The sequence below is a fragment of the Aptenodytes patagonicus genome, chromosome 2, assembly GCF_965638725.1.
Source record: "Aptenodytes patagonicus chromosome 2, bAptPat1.pri.cur, whole genome shotgun sequence".
Taxonomy (NCBI): Eukaryota; Metazoa; Chordata; class Aves; order Sphenisciformes; family Spheniscidae; genus Aptenodytes; species Aptenodytes patagonicus.
The window spans coordinates 73,545,994-73,569,283 of record NC_134950.1 but is presented as its reverse complement, the minus strand read 5'-3'; the positions used below and the strand labels follow the sequence as shown (position 1 = coordinate 73,569,283).

Genomic DNA, 23,290 nt, shown 5'->3' with positions numbered 1-23,290 from the left:
AAAACTACTAGTCAACAGGGTGATATTTAAGCCCGCTTATCACACTGAAATAATCATGGGCAGACGGACAGAGCCCTTGAGCGTGGAGTCAACTGGCATATGCTAGACTACCAGGTTAGCATGTGCTAATGCACATGCAAACCTGGTAGTCTAGCACATGCCAGTATGGTGCTCCTCTACGCATGGTCCAGTCCTTAGGTGATTTCTCAGCACTATGAAGAGTTTCTATGGAATAAACCAGCACCTGTCACTATATTCTTTCTTTCTATGCTGACAGAAACATGCAATAATGCTACAGAGACACCTTCAAGCAGAAGACCAGCTTTTTGCCAAGGGATTCTCGAGCTGCTCCATATCCACCACCCAGCCTCAGGATTTTGTCTCCAGCTCCAGCTCTTGGGATCCTAGCGATAGCGCTCATCCCTACCTTTCTGCCGCCATTTTCTGCTCCTTCCTTCCCTTCCCCTCTGCCTGCACAAACTCAGCATGCAACTGAGGATCCAAACCATGTCACTATACACATACCTGCATAGGCATGCGCAGAGTTATCCCGGTGATCTTTAGCATAGTTCTCCACAGTAGTACTTGGATGGGCCCTAAGTAAAGACATTTCCTGCAGAACTTAAGGGATCTAACCTTTTATCTGCAGGTCATATATATCAGCCACCGAATGACCTCAAAAAAAAAAGCTACAGTATCAAGAATAAAGAAACCTGCTTTGGTTAAGTACAATGCATCATAGACTACAAAAGTGTGTGTGCTGCTTTGGGGCTGTCAAATCATTCAAGCAGCAGAGGCAAGAGCCACTAAAACTCGTCAGGGACAAAGTCATGCCATCTGGATTTCCAAAGCTTTTGAAAATGCATTTGGAAATGAAAAACACACAACAGCTAATGCACTAGATATTTCACACTGGTAGACTAAGATGCAGATATCCAATTTACAGATAACACAACAGCTTCTTTTCCCTTAGTCATAAATTCCAGGATGATCAGATTCTGAATAGCACTCCCAGATACAAAAGAAAAATAGGGCAGATGAATATTTTATCGCTGAATTCTTGCTATACATAATCATATTATTTTATTATCTCATGCTGTGCAGAAAAAAAATGGGAAATGAGGCTAGATTTGTGAATGATAATAATAATTTGTCAAGCTGTTTGATACAAGGATGAAAATACAATAAACATGATTTTAAAAGTTGAGATAGGAAGACTGGCTACCGCCATGAAATGGGAAAATGTGGAAGTGATTTAAGGGTATTAAAGGAACGTAAAAGAGTCTGTGATAGAATAATTTATATAGCAAGAACAACAAAATAAAGTACAAGAAACACTAGCAAAAGCTGTATCCATTAAGACAAAAGGTAACCATTTTGACAGTCCTGGGAAGGAAAGATGAATAAACACCCTCTCATTACACATCTCCACTCAAGTTTCACCTTGACAGAAAAAGCCATTTCCTTCGTACACTGCACTTTGATTATGCGTGGACAGGGAATACCTTCTGCTAACGGTATTCAGATACACATATTCTAATCCACTTTTCCAATGGCATTTGTTAGAGTTAAAGTTTCCTTATGAATTACCACATGAAATGACATGTTTCAGTGTATTCAATCCCAATGTTAATCCAGCACTGTAAACAAGCTTTTTTTAAAAAAACAATTTTAAGAAATCAACCTTTTTAAATCACAAAGACATGCCTAAAGAAAGAATGCAGATGGAGCTCGGTAGAGGTGCGCAGAAGCAGTCATAGAAGCACAGAGGCTGGAAAGGACCCCTGGCGATCTCCAGTCCAACCTCCTGCCCAAAGCATATCCAGCTGGAGCAGGTTGCTCAGGGCCTTCTCCAGTTGGGTTTGGATACCTCCAAGGATGGAGGCTCCTTACTGCAATTTGGCAGGGATAAAACCTGGCTAGAGTTGCTGTTCATATGAGAAATAATCACCCAGGTGTTTCAGTCACTAGCAAAGAAATGGAAACATGGACCACAGATAAGGTAATCATATCAGCTTTGGCCACGGTGGCCTGACATTTCATTTGAAGTGTAGTAGTTCTGTTCCTAACTGCTCTCTGTATTTTATTGTCAGGAAAACACTTTAAAAACATAACAAAGCAAAAACCCATAACATCTGAAAGGAAAAAAAAATAATTTGGATGAAATAGCTTGGAGGACATTGACTGAGAATTTCAATGCTGCTGTTTTTATTTTTTCAAGAAAGTGGTTATCCTTATTCCTGACCTATCTTTGAAAACTTCAAGCCTCTCCAGGTAGGACTTTAAGTCTGCACAGTTCACTAGGGATTACGGACAGCATCAATAATGCTCTAAACATGAACTTTTAAATATTAGGTTTTCAAATAATAACGAAAGGATTAGATGAGGACAAATGTAGATATTTACCTATGTACAATGACTCAGACTGTCTGCATGACACTTTGGTGTGTAACGGGAAATAGTATCACATGCCTGGGTATCCAGCTGTCAGATTTGATTATTTGAGTTAGGTTTCCTCACACCAAGATTAGACACTCTGTACCCAGCCTGACTGAGAAATCAAATTGGACAAATTCCTTTGTTTATAACTCTGTAGTAGAAAAAGGTTAAAGCAGGCCCTTCTTCTGATCCCGTAAAAAAAGCCCTTGAAAGCAGTGACAGCCTCAAATACCTGAAAGGCTTATAGTCAACCTCTGAAAACTCCTGAAAAAGATACCAGAGATAGACCTCCCCTCAAGGTTCCCACATATCTTTCCCCTCTTAATTAAAAAAGTATAAAAGCAGAATTGAGATCTAAAACACATTTCAGATATTTTTATCCGCTATGCAATCTCAGGAGTCGTGTGTCAACTACGTCTACAAAAGCCACTCAGGAATTAGAGCCTGCCCAGGTTAAATTAAAGCAGGTTTTCTCCTTGGCTTGCAGGTGACGCAGGAGCACCCTAGGATCCCATGATTTTTATGCCCTTTCATCCTGATTTTTAGTGAGTGCTGCACTTCAAAGCCTTTTTGGTTTGAAAAAACAGAAGCAGAGGTCAGAACTCCAATGTTTCCCTGTTGTTTTTATTTCTAAATTAAAAAATTAACTGGAGGTTCACCGTACCAATTTCCATTTCAGAAATAATGCACAGCCTCATACGGCAAGAGAGCCAGGGTAATGCGGCCAGCCTCTGCATTTACCAGTCCAGAACCAAAACCCCACAGCAGCACTCAAAGCACACACCTAGAAGAGGTGCACACACATGAAGCATCATTATGCATTACTACATGTACGGTGAAAGGTCAGGCATTTACATCTTGGGAGATGCAGGACATTGTGCTGCTGAATACACATCCATAAACAAATGCAAGGCACGAATGGCTTTTTTTATCATTTCCCCTTTTCACCTCTAGCCTCTCCCAAGGATGATAATTTAATATTAAATGCTGATCTCAAACATTTCCTTTGTGCAGATGTATTGGATGTGAGACAGGATGGAAGACTCTATTGCATTTATGTAAGCTGTTGCTGGCATGAGGGAGAGAGGCAGAGAGACCAAGCATCGCTAAGAGTGGTGTTTCAATGTGTTAAGGGACTGGGGAAGCTTATCCACTGCCCTGCATTTCCTTATGTGTGTATGTTTGACCTCCTACAGGTGTCCTCTGTTTTCTGCAGGAGAGCTTCACAGCTTCTCTGGAACTTCAGTCAGGGAATAAGAGCGCTACAAATATTTGTCCTAGGTAATTTATCTTACTGCATGTTTTATTCTCATAAAGCTTCTCTTGAGAGTAAAGCATGCCACCTTTCCAGTGAAATACATGGACCTTACTTTCCAATTTCACTGAGGGTCATTATACTGTGTGATCAACCTTGGCCTGGCTGCTCCAGGTGCAGAGCTTCAAAAACAAATCAGGGTTCCACTGAAGTACCTTAAATATAAATTAAAAAATGCATGGACTGACCTTTATGTCACTGAAGCCTTATATTTTTACCAGTTGGGACAAAACAGATCAGGGAGGGAAGGTAGATATTTCAGATAGGAAAAAAGAATGTTAAGAAGAAAACAGAGTTAGATGTGAAATACCTATCAAAATGCATAAAGAAGCACAGGTGTCACAGCCCAGTGCATGCACCAACCCCAAGACATTTGTCTGACGCAAACAGTATCAGCAAAAAACCCTGTTTTATTAAACAAAGCCTTACCTTTCTGCTATAGATTTCCTTGGGAAATAAAAATCCTCTCCTGCAAGGTAGGCAGCTGCAGTTCCACCTCCGAAATAGGTTTTCCTCAAGAGGGGGGCAATCCGGTTGGTTACCAATAAAGCTCCTAAACCAGTCGGGAATCCAAAGATTTTATAGAATGAGATGGGAATAAAATCAGCCTGGTGAACTCCCAAGTCTAATGGAGAACTGCTCACATACGAAGCTGCATCTAGTAGAACAAACCACTTCCCTGGTATTTTGATGGGGCGGAGTTTTCCAGATTTTATGTCCTGTATCCATGAAAGGGGATATTTGGTACCAGAAAAATTGCTCTGAGCTGGATAAGAGAAAAGATGAGGTGTCATGCAGTTTTGTTCTTCAGCTGGTAACCTGTTTTTTTCTGATAACAAGATTTCCTTTGGCTTTATCGGAACAGACAAGACATTCATTGAGGCAGTTATCCCCCTCATACCCACCACAGATGTGTGGCTGTCAGTTAGGTAACAAAATCGACTGCTGGGTTGCTTTGTGCCTTCAGGTATCCACGGGAATGCTTCTGCTACCAGTTTAAGTGCAGCTGTGCATCCAGATGTGAAAATGATGGTATAATCTTCAGCAGTAGTATGAAAGTATTGCAATATTCTGAAAAATGGAAACAAAAAAGATCCCGTTATTTTCTGATTTTTCTGTTTTATTGCTGTGCGATATATTTTGTTTTTCCTCAGCATAAAGTCTTCTACTCTGACACCTGATATGAACAGAAGTAGACAGGTTTTGCCAAATAGCACAATAAACTTCAACAAGTGTAACCTGAATCATTTTGCCCACAAGAGACTCTTTCCAATGCTGCAGTGAACGTGGCTGTGTTTTTAAGGACAGAAGACAATTCTGCCTTGCTCTGAATAGAGTGGCCAGTCTGGTCCCTCAGTGGGATCAGAATCAAGCCTACATATGATTAAAATTACAGTCTTTGAGAGAGCCCAGTTTTATTTGCAAACTATTAGCATTTTTAGTTTACAAAGTATTTGGAGCAGACAGAATATCTTTCAGTTAAAAAAAAAATAATCTACTTAAATACTGGGCATCCCAATTCAGTCACAGGATTCAACAGGGAAACCTTAGCATACAGCTTTGCTCCTTGCCTATATTATTAACAACAGAAACAGAAGACAGCAAGAAGCAACATATGCTTCCTACGTGCCTCATGCACATAAGGCTCTAATCTCTGTAGTCCGCAAAGATAGCCTAAACCAGAAGCAACCTAATGTCTTCTACTGAGCCAGACTATGAAAACTTAAGCAAGCTGTCTACACTACACACGTGTTGATGCCTGGACAGCACCTTGTTGGGTCTAAAATACCTTTTGTGAACACCATCTAATGCACCTTTTAGTACGCATGGTAGCTTGTGCATCCATTACAGTTTTGCAGTGTGCAAGATGGGTCTTTTCAGAGGCTGAGGAACAGCTTCAGTTCAGCCACCTTTCTTACCTTTTTCACCTGATGAACTTTCTCTGAATTAACTTTTATAAAACTCCTACTAATATTAACAGGAAATGTAACAACCACCTAAGAGACACAGTGCATGGAGCAGAGCAAACAAAATTGAACCAGAGCATAAATGTTGCTGCTCAGCAATGCTGTCTGGTTTTCAAGGAAAGTAAGATGTAACAGGGTTTCTCAGTGCATCTCTCCTGCTGCAGAGCGTTTCTGTGAGCAACATAACGTATCAGTGCTCTCCAAGCAGCTGGCACTCTGATCTGTGTAATTCCAAGGTACAGACCAGCGTTTGGAGAGTCTATGAACTCTGGTTCCCAATGTGTATCATTAAAAGTTTGCATGTTTTATATAACAGGAGATTCCCTTACTAGAACAGGCAGAAACTGAAGACACAGTTGCATTTAAATGTAAGTTGTACAAAAGGTTATGTGACAAATTCAAGCTAAAATTTCCTGAACCATAGGACAGCAGAGAGAAATGCCTTAAAGTTTTATGTGTCCAGTCTGAAACACAAATGCTACAGGCAAAGGGTGGTAGAGCTGGCTGTGTGGGGGGCAGCAATCAAAGGTTAAACACTTGAAAACAAATGATTGCAATGACTTTGATGACTAAGACTAAAAAACACTCTGCAAAGACCCACTGAAATGATACTATTAATACTTTCCTTGGTTGAAGGAAAGTCTTACTGTACTGGGGAGTACAGGATGCAACAAAAGGATTCATAGGCCCAAATGAGACTTGAGTTTCTTCAGAACTTAAATTTTTGAAATCTGATGCAATTGGTAGGTATTTTATGTCTTCTGGAAATGAAGAGAGAATTTCAGCTTTATGAAGGACATCAGCAGGTCATAGATTTAAGCTTTAAATGTTCTGAGAAACCGTTGGAAAGAATTCATAAGGATCTTTCTGAAATAGATCTGCCAGGGGATAGTTGCTGCAAGCATTCACAGCTCCAGACATAATTTTTAAAGACCGTGTTCAGAGAAACCAAACTCCTCCGTTAGACTTTAGAAACCATGTTAGGGATGAAGACAGGGACGACCACAGAAGTTTCTGTATTGGGTATTGAACTGACAGCCTGCCTCATTCATCACTGTGACCTTCTCTCTCTGGTCACTGAACCGCATCCACTCCCCCTTCCCCTGCAGTGAGCTGTACAGCCTTTCCCACCACCACCTGCATTACAGCTTGAAGCACGCGTGTGTGTCGTATAGGACACCTGACTGAAGGAACCTGAAACCCTCCGCCCAGGCAGCAGCCGCTGTTGAAGTTAAGCTAGCTGTAGGGTTACCACTCAGAGCCATGCCCTGAATTTCAATCCTGACATCATTCTGCCTTTATTCTCCTTTCCTTGCATTCACCTAGATATAGAAAAGGTGGAAAGCAGGTCAAGCAAGAATCCTAACTTCTTCTTCAAGGACAGAGTGGGACAGCATTAGCCTCTTGTTTCTAGGGGAAAGGAACTGCAGAATGTGGGTTAGTAAAGAGGCCATGTCTTTGTGATTATGGACATAATTTTGTATGTGGCTTATTTTTGTATGCACTGGTGTCATATTGGATAGATCTTGAAATCATTACACTGAATTAAACACAAATTATAAAAAGGTTGTGCAATTCCATGAAAAAAATTACCATCACCGAAGTATCAAGCTTTCTATGTTTTTACCTCCGTGAGCACTAGGACAAGTTATATATTCACATGTATGTGCACACACAGAATACCTTTTGAGTTAAAAAGCTAGGTGACAGGAGCAAATTCTTAATACGTAACGTCTCTTTGTAAGAGCAAGCTGACGAGCAGCAACAAAAAGCATGCTGAAGACTCATCAAGCTGCTTCTCTTCTCCTTTCTACACTTTCTCTGCTCTTCTCCCCAGTCAGCCTCTTTGTGCCCCACAGGCTGAGTGGTAGGTGAGACACAGCTAGGCAAAATGCCAAATTTTGCCCAAGAATAACAACCTGCAGTTCTACACAGGAATTATACTCGCTTACCGCAGCACTTAATCTGACCAAAAGACAGTGTAAAATGACAATAGCTGGGATGCAGGAACGGTGGATCGGGATTTAATAACGGTATGCTGTTGTCCAACCATGAACATCAGAGCCAGTGAGTACTTTCATTAAACATTTTCACAACTTTACAAAACAATAAATATTATTGTGGGTTGTTTAGGCTCACAAATAGTGACAGCTCCATGTTTAATTCATAAATTAAAGAGAGACATAAATAAGAGAGACAAAGATCATGCACATCGGTAGTATTTTAACTATGTTTAGTTTTAAATAATTCAAATTCAGAAACAGCTGAACAGTTCTGAAATACAATCCATGACATAACACTGATGCATTTATCTATTCAGTTCAATACCAGAAATTGACTTTCACATGAAAAAAATCAAGCTTTAAGGTAAAAATTTCAACAGTGTCCCAATGAATTAGAGCCATTTTTTAAAAGGTATTTAAGTTCCTAAAGCTACAGAAACAACCAAGTTACATTTCTAATTGACTTCAATAGGAAATAGGTTCTTTTGTGAATCTCATTAGGTACCTATTTGCATTTTGGGTCTCTGAATGCCTCATAAAATTGCCATGATTCCAGTACTTCGAAAAGAGGTAGAATTTTCAAAGTCAGACTTACATTTTGGCTGAAGTATTTCTAACGTTAAAAAAGGAAAAGAAATAAATAAAGCAGTATCAACTGACTTAAGGGAACTTCCTTCTCCAGAATGACTTCTGATGTGCAGAACAGAAGAGCTGTGAGCACCTCAGAATAAGGTTTATAAAACAAATACCACAAACTCCTGAACTAGGGCAGCACTGCTATGATAAAATCCGAGTACTTAGGGATAGAAATCTGCAATACGTCTGAATGACTTCTGCAGCCCACAGTACTACATCCTCTGTTTTGACATGAATATTGGGAAGCACTGGCTATTACACACGGAATTCCTAATGCTCTCTGTCTTTGTGTAAGACATACCCCATTACAGTGAAATGCAGTTCACCTTTATTACACTCCTCGAAGATTTATAGCCATATATAAGGTGGTTGTTGGCAGCAGGACTAAAGACTTGCCGTAGAAAACTGATAGCTTGATCTACTATAGCTCACAGCTGCAAACAGCAGTGGTATTTTATAGTATTACAAATTTCCACTTTTCAAATGACTCTTTGGAAGACATGACTAAGAGGAGAATTGTTTCATTAAACATACTGATACAGCTGTGCCATCACAGGGAAGACAGCAGAAAGGCTGAGAAACTTGACCCAGTACCTTGCTTTCAGGCTGGCAAGGTGGGGGAGGAAGCTGCACGCTCCACCTTTGCAGTACATCAAAGACGCACCATGACCCGCCACCCCTTCTCCCCTTCCTCTCCCCTCCCCAAGAGCACACAGATCACAACACAAGGAGGTCAGTAACACATGGCCAAGAAGCCAGTCCAGGGAGAAGCCACTGAAAAACCCCTCACTCGACCACACTTCCCTGTGCACACTTGTATTCCGAGACCTCTCTGTTAGCTGGTGTTTAATCCTTTCAAAAAGTTACCATAAGAATTTTGTATCATCATGACTGCAGTTGAGTCAAAATGCCTTACTACACTAAAGTAAACACTGGTAGGGAAAGTCAACTAATTTTCAACCAAACTTGCTGTCTCATTTTATACATTTAACACACACATAATTAATAATGGGTTTTATATTTAAAGATATCTATGATCAAGTCATATATTTTGAGGGAGTAGTCATATTATCTGACTTATCTAATCCAACAGCCTGAATTAACAGTTTAATTAGAACCAGACACTCCACATTACCACTGGCAGCTCTGCAGAAGGTAAAGGCTACCAATTTGTTCAGCTACCTTAGGTACACAGTGTCACCCAAAGTTAGGTGAAAGGGATGCCCTCCAAAGCTGCTGCCTGGCTGCTATTACCTCATGCAAGAAACCCCATGTTCCTCCTCGCCACCAGCTCTTCATTTGTGCCCTCAGCAGCAGATCAGTAGCAGCGCTCCCACAAAGGTACAGATGCCCATACTATACCATTTCCATTACAGCCTCCCAAAATTCAGATGATATACATGGCTCTTCTTCCATGCTTCTAGGCTTTAAATACTTCTAAAATATGCTTTATATCAGTTTCTCTACTCTCTTTACATTTACCATTTAGCAAACACCTGTAAAAAGCTGAACGGCAACTTATATTGCTAGGTTTGGGTCATTCCACACTTTAATTCCAATTGGTGCAAACGTTTTGATTTCTAGTTGGCAAGATCAAAATACAGCCAAGGAGTTTGTGATTTTCATGTTTTATATTTGTAGTCACATTTTATTTAGATTGTATATGAGCTTTCATAAATATTGTGAGTACAATGATTTTCTAGCCAGTAGCGATCTAGCTAAAAAAGACCCCTTTTAAAAGTTTAAGTATTGCCATTGTAACAAGAGATTCAGATGTGGAGACAGAAGCATAGTTATCTACTCAACAGTACAAGTTTAGGTAGCACTTTATAAAGGCTCCTTTTCAGCTGCACATTTACATGCAGAATTATTTCTTATTATAAATTTTTTCCATTGTCACGCTACCCAGGAGCACAAATCCAGTTTGCACCTGTATTGAGAGATGCTTAGCTTGAGCCTCAGAAATTTCATCACACTGTTTTCTGCTCTATAGAAACTCTGAAAGGATGTAACATACTGTTTTTTAAGGAATAGGTTTTGTACAAATGGCAATTAAAAAAATAAAAAAACCCATACTTCTGAGTCAAACAAAATATTTTATTTTGATTTAGTTTTTGCTTTTTTTTTTTAATGTCAGAGGGTAACACTTTTCATAACTGGTGTTTCAATCTTTTCCGCACACAAGTGCAAATGAGAAGTATAGACAGCGGCTGCATCTACATTTCTGGGTAAGAGCATTTTAACCTTCCTCATTTATTAATTAAAGGTCAGCTCCAGCTATCAAAGCAGTCAGTTGAAAAACTCCCATCAATTTTAGTGAGGTATCCTAAGGTCTTGTAAACTGCTGTGGTTGTTACAGACACAAGGACCTGCACCCTGCTTTTAGGCTTAACTTAATGTGCAGCAGTAGTTCTTCTGTACATGTTTTTCTCTCTATGTATATGAAGAAAAAAGGAACAGAAGATGTGGGTATCCTCATTTAAGCCAATGCAGAAGGATACCGTAAAGAAGCACACACTGCTTAACATACAACCCAAATTTTCCCTAACTTCTCTCACTGACAGAAGTGATAGCTTAGCTTAACTAGTTACAGCTATAGCCATAAGGGAAATGCTCTGGTTTAGCAAACTAAAAAGACAAGCCTTCTGGGTAGGAAATGTTTTATATCTTATTTTGTAAAGACAAGGTCTATTCAATCCAGTATGTCACAGCACCGAGTTACATTCTCATTGTCAATTCCCAATCCAAACAAAAGCAAACTGAAATCTATTAATATTTTTAAGAATCAAATGTATTTAAGCAGGAAAAAAATCTACCACGTCTGTCTTCCTCCAGCAAAACATTAATTTAATGAAAAAAGCCCTTATAAAAGTTTGGGATTTTTTCTCTTAAAGCAATTTCAACAGAAATCTATGCCAAATCATCTCTGCGACCTGTGCAGCTAACCCAGCAGAGGTCCATCAAATTGAAGGATTTGCCCGTGGATTAATACCCGCATAATGAAGAGCACTGGGATAAATAATCCTTTATAGTTCTCTCTCAAAGTTTGCTCAGTCCCCTTTTCTGTTTCAGTTTCCTCTCTCATACTGACAATGCACAAATTTAAACCTTTCAGAGCACGTGCTAACTGTGAAACAGGCACACACTACTGTATTTATCCTCACTAGTTACATACACTTGTTTTCTGACCATTTTACTCGAAAGGCACTCATTCTGAACCCTGCTTCTTCCCATTTCTGCTTGCATGAGAGTGATTAGGTTCTCACCCATTTACATTCCTGCTGCTTATGGCAACACTGAAATTAGCTCCCTGAATGTATGAAATAAATGATTAGCTGGAATGCACCTCGTAAGGTCCACTTGGCATAGGTAGGTGATGGAAAAATCCCTCCCTTCCTATTTGAAAGCATTACTTTCTTTAGGCATTCACGCTCAGCCATGTGAATTGAAGCATTATAATCCATTACATTTATTCTCCTAGGCACTGCCTGATTCACTGGAGACACACTGTGGAAATACCTGTTTGCTTACAAACGGTCATAGTTAGTCTTCACCAAATAAATCCCCTCTCCGATTCTGCAAAGCTGGCAGCACAGCAGAATGCCTGGACTTTCCTTCGCACAACATCTTTAGAAGAGCAGGAGCTCTTTAATGGCTTCAAAATGTCCTCCTGCAGGAAAAGACGCTTTGATGAGCAAAGCCTATGAGAAGCACACACCCTGACCAAAAGGTGTTGACCCTCATTACAAAGTGCACATCCAGAAGGCGTTCAGTGTCACACCAGGCACACTGACAGAGCAAACTAAAATTTAGGGTGGTATTACGGCACCGCATATAACTAGAAGAGCAAACCAGTGGGAAGGAATCATGAAAACCATAAAATCCGACACTGCAGGCTACCTGTTGGTACAGTTCGTTCCAACACACAAATATAACTCCTCTCACTGACAGAAACCTATAACTCCTATAACTTTCTAGATGTGGCAGAAACCCCTGGATAACTCTTTCCTTTGAAATTAAATAGTTATTTTTCTGTGTAGAGAGGGAAGATCAATAGCTACATGATTTTAAAACCACTTTGTGGATATTTTTTGTAAGATCAGCCAGATCCATTTACTCTGGTGCTTGAACAACTGCCAAAGATCTGTAAAAACACCCGTGAATCCCAGTATTTTCATTAATTAGGACACAAATGACTCTGCAAATTTATACCATAGGTTCTTCAAATGAAAATTCACCACCTGCTATTCAAGTCAACCAGGTAGGAAATGGAAAAAATAACCCATATTTTAGGCAACCATTTAAGGAGGACTAGCCATAAACAGCAAACAGCTCATGAACAAACCATTCCAAACTGTATTTACACAAACTAATTGCCAAATAGAAAACTACAAATGAATCTGAATCAGTTTGTAAATCATTCATGTATTAAAATTCAAAGTATTTTTGCAGCAAATCTTAGGAGTCACCACGAGAAAGCAAAAATAAAACCAAACATAGGAAGATTTTGTACGTGGACTAGCATATCGCCTCAGTTGCTGTCTAGGGCAACTTCAGCATAGATGTCTTCACGGCAGTGTTTTCTTCGTAAGATATACTAAACAACTAAGGTCACTGTATTTTCCCTTTCCAAACTCCTCTTACCTAGCACAGACCATAAATTTTTTATTTAGGCATCCCCTGAGCAGAAACGAAGAATACATCAAGATTGACTCCAATGGTGAACACTCAAGACAGCACAGTACCAGCCAGAGGTACCACTTCTACCAGTAATATGTGTAATATCCTATTCACAGGCTACATGAACAAATTAAAGGGTGTGCATATGGAAATTCATATCACCTTAAGACATCTACACTGTGGACACCAGAGCACATCACCCTTTAGAGTCACTCAAAAGCCACAGGCTCTACAGCAGGCAGCTCATCTGACCCGAGGCAGAAGTCTACTTCAGGCTGAGATGTCTCACCCTGGATATGTCCAGTTCCGTCCATTGCCTGCCAAAGGCATCTAAATGCCTTGTGCATCGTACACAGCTACTCTTATCCAGCTTAACCTCAGCTTCAGTATCTTTGGAGCACAATCATCCCTCTTTCCAATCTTAGTAAGTCTGATCTCTAACCTTTCCATGTGTTCTAAGCTCCTGCTGGGGAGATTCGTTCCTCAGTGTTGCAGTGCCTAATTAATTCTGCTAATGCCAGCAAGCATCACTGGCATGAGGCCTGCCTACCTACCCTAAGGATATTTGCTGGTAACTGGTCAGAAGTTACTTCACTTCGTTTTCTGATTCTTGGAAAGTGGAGCTTGACAGCTGGCTGTTTTCCATCATTAGAACAAGTATAAACTTGTAAAGGCTGTTTCAGGGAAAAAAGATAAAAAGAAAAAAAAAAGCACACTTCGGTGTTCTAACTGTTCCACACTCTCAAGTTTTTACAGTGCTTAACCTTTTAAATAACCTCAGATAAGAAATTAAATATTCTTTGAAGTGTTAAAAAAAACTTCATAAGATAGACTTTTTTTCTTTTTTTGTAAAAATAAGATACCATTGCTTCCCATCTTTTTTTAACATTATTCTTTGTTTAACTTTTCTTTAATGGAATTTGTTTCTAGATCAGCTTTGGCCTTTAAACTGTCTACTTCTGTGATCTCTCCAGCTATGGTGGGTTGGGGTTTTTTTTTGTAGTGCTTTTGCAACCAGTTAAAAAACTACAGCAAATTTTTTTCTGAAACAGTATGTCACATACTCCAGACGCTGTGACCCTACTCAATCTCTTTTCCCTGTTGGTGCCAGAGAATGGGCGTGTGACAACCAGTAACTGTCTACGACCCATTTACAAAATGGATTTGCTATTAAAACCAAGTAAGTTTGACTTATTTGCATGTTGCCTGGTATTTTTGATTGTAAAGTGCAAGTAACTAAGCATAGCTTCAAAAGCATAACCTAGCGTTTCTCATAGTATCCAGCAACACTTAGGCTGATTCTGTGGTGCAGGAGTCAAGCACAGACATACGCTCATTACTTATTGAGTCTTCCATTACTTATTTAGTCTTTGCATTTTTACTTTGGGGTGGTATTGCCTGGGACTAAGGTAGGTTTGAGAAGCAGTAGGAGAGCAGTCATGTAGATGAGCCTGGGCAACTCCCATGTACTGGGGGCTTCTCTACGCTGGCTCCAAGCAAGTCCATTCCTGAGCTGTGCTGTGCTGTGCACAGCAGTTGTGACAGGACGTGCCGGTCCCAAACACTCCCACATGGCTAGCAATCTTCTTCCATCATCTTCTTTCTGAAGTTTAAGGGCTCACACATCTGACACATCTAGACTCAATCACTGTTACTTATGGCTATCAGACAATGGATACACCAGAGCGTATAGCCTGTGAAAAATACAGCTGCCTGCCTCCTCAGTAGGATGCGCCACTTGGCAGACATCTTCCCAATGCTGAGATCCATCTGATGGATCCTACTCCAATTCCTGCTCTGAAACAAAGCCTTGATCCTAATCTTGAAACATACCAACCGCAAATGAAGATAGCTATATCAGCGATCACATATGTATTGCTGACTCTTCAATATTAACCTGCTCCTCTGGAAAATTTGCAAAATACAAGGTGAAGGGTTACGGACAAAGACAAAATGCTTTCATGTCAAAAGGAGTCAGCTACATAAAACAGACCCACAGCAGTGATGAAGTACTCTGATCCCACATGCCCAGAAGCTCAGAAACTGACCGTTTCCAGCACAACCTTTTAGATTCACTTCTTCAATGTATTTCCACAGTATGACTGATGGCCTGACTACAAACAATCATTATACCCGTAGCCAGCACTTTCTTGCTCAAGGGGGGAAAAAAATAATGAAGAAGGAATAATTTCTTGCAATTCATAAAAGGCCCGTACAGTGAGCTCACATTTACTTGGGAAACACTTAGGCCCAGAACTTCAGAGGTACTCAGGTGCTTAAGCAGGAATTAGATGATTTTGTGAATCTGGGCCTCAGTTACTATGGTGACAGGGACTATGGCAAACACTCATACATAAATAGATCTTATTTCGTCAAGGGTTGCTTTTCAAGTACTATGCTTTTGTCTGGAAATGGCTTTAGATGAAGATGTTAATCTGAAATCGCCTCAGTCTGCTTTCAAAATACAGAGGGCTTACGTAAATCTATTCATGCATTTCAACAGCGTTTTACTTTACATGGCATAGGTATTCCAGGCAAATTAGACAAATCCTCAACAGCAGTTTGTGCTTCCCCTTGCTCTGGTGAAAAGCCACAAGAGTGAAGTCTGGAAGACTGCTGGCCACCGTTTATTTGCCATTTGTTTTTCATGTGGTGTGACGGCCCACCTCAGCAGTGTAGCTCTGATTTTGCTTTCTAGGAAGAACATTGAAGCATTTTACACAAAACCACAAAAACCTCCGATCAGTATGAAGGGCAGTGGCAATAATATGTAGAGCAGAGCCAGTAATCCTTGGCACATGAGTTCTTGAAACCTGCAGGACCCTCAAACAGTGGACTATCCGATCACTTGTGAATTAGAAATAACACAATACCATGAATGTTAGTGAAACCATTCTGGTGACCATAATTACAGAAATACTAAAGAGTGAAAGGTTTTTCTCCTTGTTTGTTGAGCCGATCAAAGGATTCTTGGTGTCGGTGTGCACTCGCTGCACGCTGTTCGCACTGAGCCACGTTCATGTTTTGGCTCAAACAGCCCCAAGATCTCCCAGAAATTATGAATGGATGTTTGCTCATATGGGAAACATCATTTCTGCCTGTCAAGTCGCTCTTCATTCTCTTTAAATCCTGACAACTGCGCTTCCAGTGCTCCTGGCAGTTTGAGGAAGAAACTGTTCTACACATGATGGATGCAACAAGGCATAAATGACTGTTGAGGGATGGATACTCTTGGCTTGCCTTAAAACAGAACCTGGTTGCAATCTATGACAAACACATTAGGGAACAAGGAACAACAAAAGCATTTTAAGGAGCTCACAAGTGGCATTTTTAGAATCATAAAATGAAAGCAGCTTAGAGGAAACTTAGACCAACTTAAAACCCATAGCATCACAAAACCTCCATATAAATGCCATTGCTTTACTAATTGAACAGAAAATATTAATCAAACTCAGGAACCAGCCACTGCATATGTGAGAGGGAGCTAAGAGAAATATTTTGTAACTTGCTGCAATCCTTCCCATATTGTCTGAGGATCATTCTGTTCAAAACAAAATGGACGTGGAAATTATAAACTGAAAGTAAGTAATGCTGTTTAAAGTGTCCCATTAGTTAATTCTGATATAAATTAAAACTGCTAGTGATTAGAAAGTTCACCCCAGAGGATATATGTTAAGTAACCTTTCCTTTTTGCAATTTGTGCTGCCTGGCAGCAGCAAACCTCATGAAATCAAAAGTATAAAAAGTATACTAACAACCATAATTTCCTATAATCCTTCTACACTGCATCCCCATCTTGTAGAGCTGCTAAGCAGAAGACCTGAGCCAGAAAATGTAGTAGCTGCCTTGGATTTCTCTTTTTCTCACCATCTAGCTCCTAGGAGATAGGAACCTGACCCAGGAGGCCAGGAAATCCAGATGTGGGATGGTCAGTCCATACATGGGAATAGATACCTATGTTGCATATATTCTGGGAAACATTCTGAGTAGCAAATTCATTTCTGTGAACCACTGCAACCTCACTAAACCCAATTACAACAGGTAAGGAGCAATACCTATGAACCTGTTTCTGACTTCCCAAGTATGCCACCCTACATAGCAAAGCCACAAAAAAAATCAGGTCAGGGAAAGATTCTCAAAATGAACAGAGGACTACTCACACGCGTAGGATATTGCCACGCACAGGATGACATACCCTGCTCAGCTGAAACAAAATACTCAGCATCTTGTGGGAAGAGACCCACAGATCACACCTTCAAAACAGTCATAAAGTTGACTTTTTAAGTTCAAAATATTTTACAGAATAAATCCAGAAAAAATAGAATGGAAAAACATCATCATGTTTGACTTCTTTGAAGGGTTATTTTAAATGGGATGATCAACAGTTAAGAAAATTTGCAAAATTCCTCTTTCTGATTCCAGGTATCAAGGACCTTAAAAAAACAAAAGAAAGTAACATGTTGCAGCTGACAGTTGAAATCTGCATTGTAGCCTTTCAGCACTCGAGTTGACACCTACATGTGTCAAGCTAGAAAAGCAGGAAAACTCATTCTTCTTGATTACATGTAAATAAACAGAAATTGCAAAATTCAGACTTGGCTAGCTTCACAATACTGCCCATGCTCATGCACCAACAAAAATTTTGTTCCTCATTACAGGATTTCTTAAACTTTGTTGTTGAGGGGAGGGCTTAATTATTCTTCTTGTTATTACTGGGAAATTTGCGGTCATTGCAGCAGAACTAATAGTTTTGACAACACTGATGCAATTCCTATCAGTGTATGCACGTGTAGGGGCACATGTGTTGTTACATACTGACAGTTGCATAAAAGGAAGCCCTCTACCCTTGATTAACTTTCAAGGAAAAATATGGTCTAGAATTTATTGCTGCTGGGATCCAAAAGTCCTGAAAGTGTATTCAAGCTAAAACGAACGACTAGGTACATTCATGCATTACCTTGTACAGTGATGAAACCCTTTTGGGAAAAACATAATTGAGTGAATAAATCTTACACTAGACATGGATTTAACCTATAACCCTCTTGCATTAGTGAATCTAAGCATTCTACAGATTCATCAAAATTGGAAAGCTTTATTAATGGTTGAAAAAGATATATTCCACAATATATTGCAACAGCCTCTGTGTTACTCTGCAGCATCACATTACAATAGGCTAGCTCTTGTGAAAGTGATCTTTTCTCAAATACAAACCAGATGGGATGTGAGCAGTAAGATCTGATCAGAGATTTAGAGATCTACCAAAGCTGCCCTCCACAGCCTGGGCCTCAAATTCCAGCAGGATCAAGTCAGATTTCCTACCCACGAAGCAGGAGAACAGAATTCCAAGATGTTTACTTTACAAAGGTTTTTCAGACAAAATCTACTGCCTTTTCTGCTCTGTGTACTTTTTAACTCTAACTATCCTGATTTCAGCACTATTTCTGAAGATTTGTCACACCTCCAATGCTTTGATATTAGCTTTGGTAACATCTAATATCACAAGGAGCATAATGAAAAGTGCAGAATATATTTGATGAATATTTGTTCAGAGTTCTAAAGACATTCATGATATGTATGTCTGTGCCCTTTGTACATTGCTTTCTGCAAACATCCCAGCAAATGTACAGTGAGTATGAATGATTACAGAATGTTCTAGGAAAGTAAATACTGAACTTGTAATTGTACACTAGAAATCTGATTCTAAGGGCTATGTTCTCAAAGCCAAAGGCAAAAGCTTAACACACCCCCTGTGTCTCATCAAAGGGTTCAAATTTTTAATTGCAAGATCTTAAAATGAATTGCTGGCAAGCATTCCATCCAACAAGGATGTCAGCAGAAATTATTTGGTGAATAACAAACCACACTAAAGAACAGTCTAATTTTTATGGGCAATTTCCAGAATAAGAGATATGAAATTCCTAACACAGAATAAATAATCATGTTCTTTGCCCAGCTCACTGTCACCAGTTCACTAGGAATTTGTCCATAAATGGACACCAAAAGGAAACTTTTCTGCAGAAGCCATATTTAAAAGACAATTAAATCCCAGAGGGATGCGTGAAAGTCTATCGTACTGCAGTACATATTTTTAGTTATTACAATTTCAAATTTCATGAAGTGTTTGTTCAATGTGACAGGGCACCAGGAGACAAGTGCTCTGGTGTATCATTTCATACTTTTTTTATCATCTGTCTAGACCATCTGGCTGCAACTCAACACTGCATGCCCCTAAAACAAAGGTAGATGCCTGAATTGTCAAGAGACGCTATCAAAGTAAGTTACCTATGAGTATTAGCAGAAGGAGACAGAAACAGTAAGTGGTCCACTATAAAAAGCAGAAGGGCTCTTTCCAAATGAACTTTGCTTGTGATTCAAAAACAATTAAATGTGATAGGTACAAGATATTTTATATTGTTGCTGCTTATTCACATTATAGATCTATTGGGCTCTTTTTTATTATGCATGATTTTTAAACAGTTTTTGAAAAGGGCAAGAATTGCATCCATATTTTCAAACTTACAGTTTAATTCTTACATGGCCCTGCCTTTTGAAACTCTGCCATTCCCTTGCATAACAATATTTTCATAGCAATATAAAAATAAAGGTATTGTGACAGCCTGTTGCACAAAACCTTCAAGAAAGCAAATACCTTTACTTAGCCCGAACTATTAGGCAAAACCTTGCTCTTTTGAGACTGGGTGGCCATCAGTCAGGCTTTCATTCAAGACGTGTAGACATTGTATACTAAGCCAGTGCTCATCACAGTATGTTTGACACTGCATGTATTGCTACAAGTCTGTGTGGCTCAGAGTAGCCTTGGCCACGTTACTTCTGGGTGCCCAACTCTTGCTAGTCATTAGAGAGCTGCTATCAGGCTGACCAGCAAAGGGTGAGAACTAGGAATCAGCACTCAGAGATTCACTCACCTGTCTCACAATATTGTTTAGACCACTGCCCCTATAGAAAGATTGCTGAGACTTCAGTACATTCTGGTTAGGTTCCTACAGTTAGAGGCAGGAACCTAAGAGCCCCTACTTTGCACCCCAAAATTTTTCTGTTCTAAAAGAACCTAGCAGTATTTTTGTTCATCTTTTCATTCCCACTAGCCAAAATCAAAATAGTTATCTTTACAACAAAACCAGCTCCCTCTCAGCAGACACCAGAAGCAGTGGGGTTGACTTAGTGGACATCCCCGCTCCAGGGTGTTACACTTCCCAGGGAGCTCCTGAGGTTAAACGGGTGTTTCTGCATGCTACCACGAGCTGGGCAATTTCTGTATGCTACTGAGACCTCCCTCTAAACCATTTACTCCCGCTGAAACAACCACTACCATTTTTAGTGTACTCACTGTACATTTTGGTTGGAGGTCCACTCATATCAAAGTGTGACATTGCTTGTAGTAATCCAGACACAAGAGCTCAACAAAAGAATATGAAAGATATAAAGCTCTGTTTATACTTACTGCTAAGGTACTGCTTCAAATTTATGTAGGGATGCACTACCGCCGATATCCCACTTTTGTACCACGTAAAGAACTTCACATAGCTCTCTGAATACCTCTCTGAAAGCAGAACACCCACAACACTTGGTTATAAAGCAGATTCTGCTGCAGCATGTCAGCTTTTCTTCTGACAGATGTTCGGCACCTTCTCCAATTCTCTGCATACAGCTACTGATTGATTTGTTTCTTTTCTTGAAACAGGAAGGTTACTGCTTCCTCTGCTGCTGTCTTCCCCTCCTCCCTCCCATTTGGCAGCTATTACAGAAAACTCCTGCAGCAACAGCTATCACTTCAAATCCTGTCTATTTTTCACTGAAAGCAGCAGATGTACCCGTAACACTGCACTAAAGTTAGTAAGGGAGTGTTGACATGACATATCTGTACTACAAGATCACTGCAGATTTATTGGGTGCTTAAGCCTCAGTTCAGAAGAGTATTTAAGCAAGTCTTTAACTCTTGATGCTTACCCATTGTTTTCAATTTGTCTACAATTCCATACATACCTAAAAAACTTCTTGAACTGAGACATTACGCAGTAAGCTACTCGCCTCACATTAATCCTCATTCTTCCTCAACACTCACAAATCATTCAAATGTCTTAAATGTCGTAACAATTTTATAAGCAATTCAATATTTCTTTATTCAGTGTTGAGCCATACTGATTATTTTTGTTCAACCACAGGTCAAGCAGCAAAATGAAAGTAGACTGTCACTCCTCTTACTGCCAGCCGGGGAGATGCTGAGCAGAATTGTCGGCATAGCCTTTTTTGTTTCTCCCTTTCTTTGCATGAGCGTCCTGTTGTGGAGGTCTCTAAGAAACACTTACAGGTAGAGAGATTCTAGATAAGAAAAGCTACTTTGCTTATAATTTGCTTCAATTTGCAGTGCAGATGTCTTCTAAGATCTCCATGCCTACACATTTCTTTAAATGTAACTTTCAAGGTTAATTTTTATCAAAATAATGCTACTTACCAACTTCTAATAATCATAAGTCTATATATTATATTAATAACAAAATATTATCATATGATTTTTATATTATTGCACTTTTTAGTGCAAGTTTTTTGAAAACTGTAACTGTTTCCATTGCCCTCATGCTTCATCTAACATATGACTGTAAGATTAACAGATAAGGACTGATCTTAAAAAAAACCAGCCCAAAAACGATCTCCCAAAATCTCACTTCCACTTACCACAAACTGGTAGTACAAACTGGTAGTACAGACACACACTTGGTCATTGTTGTCGTTTAATTACTTTCATTCTTTTAACACACAAGAAGCTCTGCTCACCCACAGGATCCCACTGTGAGAGATGCTGTATGCGCACAGTACAAACTAAATTCCCTGAAGAACTTCGGGATGGCTCTGATCTCCTTCCGATTCCCAAGAAAGCCTGCGTATGTTGCAGAATCGACAAGGTTTACAGCAGAGCCTTGAAAAACACTTTACAACTAGGCAGACTGCACGAAGCAAAATCAAACAGAAATCTTGTTTTGCTTAGATATATGTCTGTGTGCATGCACAGAGACAAAAAATGCTTTAAGCTAGGGAGAAACACATGTAAATCGAAAGAAAATTACTCCAGAATATTTGTAAAGCTTTACAAGATCTGAAAAGCTATGCAAAGGAACAGAGCTTCTGTGTGCTCTCTAGACAAAGCTAACTGACCGATGATTTAAGAGAAAGAAAAAACTTACACTCTTGTGATACCTACTTTGTTCAGTGCATAAGACTTCATACGGACACATGGAGATCATTTGCAGCTTTATTGTCCTTATTGTTCTCATGAGGATTAAGCTTATTGTTATTCTTAGATATTGCTCAGCAACATTACAAAGGAAGAAAAAAACATACATCTGCCACAAAGTTGCATTCCTTTATGATCAACAGAGGTACTATTATTTCACTCTGAATGAGAAACCAAACAGAGGTTTGCTTTTAAGTCATGATACATAGGTGCTAAAAATGTTTATTTATTTTGTACAATACATCAATAAGCATTTTTACCTAATATATTGAGTAACGACTGAACAATGAGGGAATTCAACAACTTAGGGGTTTTTTCTCCCCTTGATCTCTCTTTTCCCCTTGTGCTTTGGCAGAATGTTTGGTAACTGATGCTCAAAAACCCAGGTCAGAAAAACACAAGCATTGCAATGTACTCGCAGATATTCTGTTGCTCTTGTACCTCCACTGTTATATACAGCAATCAAGGTACGCTGCACTTTGATCCTTTGCTATTCTTAGAAATCTACAATCTGAAGTCCTTACACAGGCTAAACTCCTCGCCTTTTCTCTGCATGGGTGGTAAGATTCAGGCATTTATGCTACTAAGTGTCATATGCCAGATCCTGCAAATTGACCCTCTTGCTAGCAATTCCACTAAATTTGCGTCAAATAAAGACTGCTAAGATAAGAAAAAGTTAGCAAGTGCATTTATTTCTCTTAGGTTTTCTCCTAAACAAATTACCAATATTATTTCATTTCAAACGTTTCTTTCCACTAAGTCTTTTGAAGATAAATAAATAAATAAATAAATCACTGCTTTGAATCCCCCTGAGCTTGAACTAAAGTACATTTACACAACTTACTATAATGTTCCAAGGCATGCCTGCTTCTATCTGTCCACAAGGGCAAAGTTTCTAATATGCTCTCCTCTGTCTTTGGCGTGACTCCCTTGTCCCACTCCTCTCTATTCCAAATTCTACTGCGAGAAACAGTTTCCTCCTTCAGCACTTTGACCAACT

At 39.5% G+C, this 23,290-nt stretch overlaps 1 protein-coding gene across 1 annotated transcript in view; it reads right to left on the bottom strand.

Moving 5' to 3' along the window:
* Positions 1-23,290, bottom strand: part of MOCOS (molybdenum cofactor sulfurase) — a 233,230-nt gene that overhangs the window by 142,095 nt on the left and 67,845 nt on the right. The window contains exon 4 of the mRNA XM_076330220.1: positions 4,184-4,825. Coding sequence (XP_076186335.1) covers positions 4,184-4,825 — 642 coding nt within the window. The remainder of the gene's footprint in view (positions 1-4,183; positions 4,826-23,290) is intronic.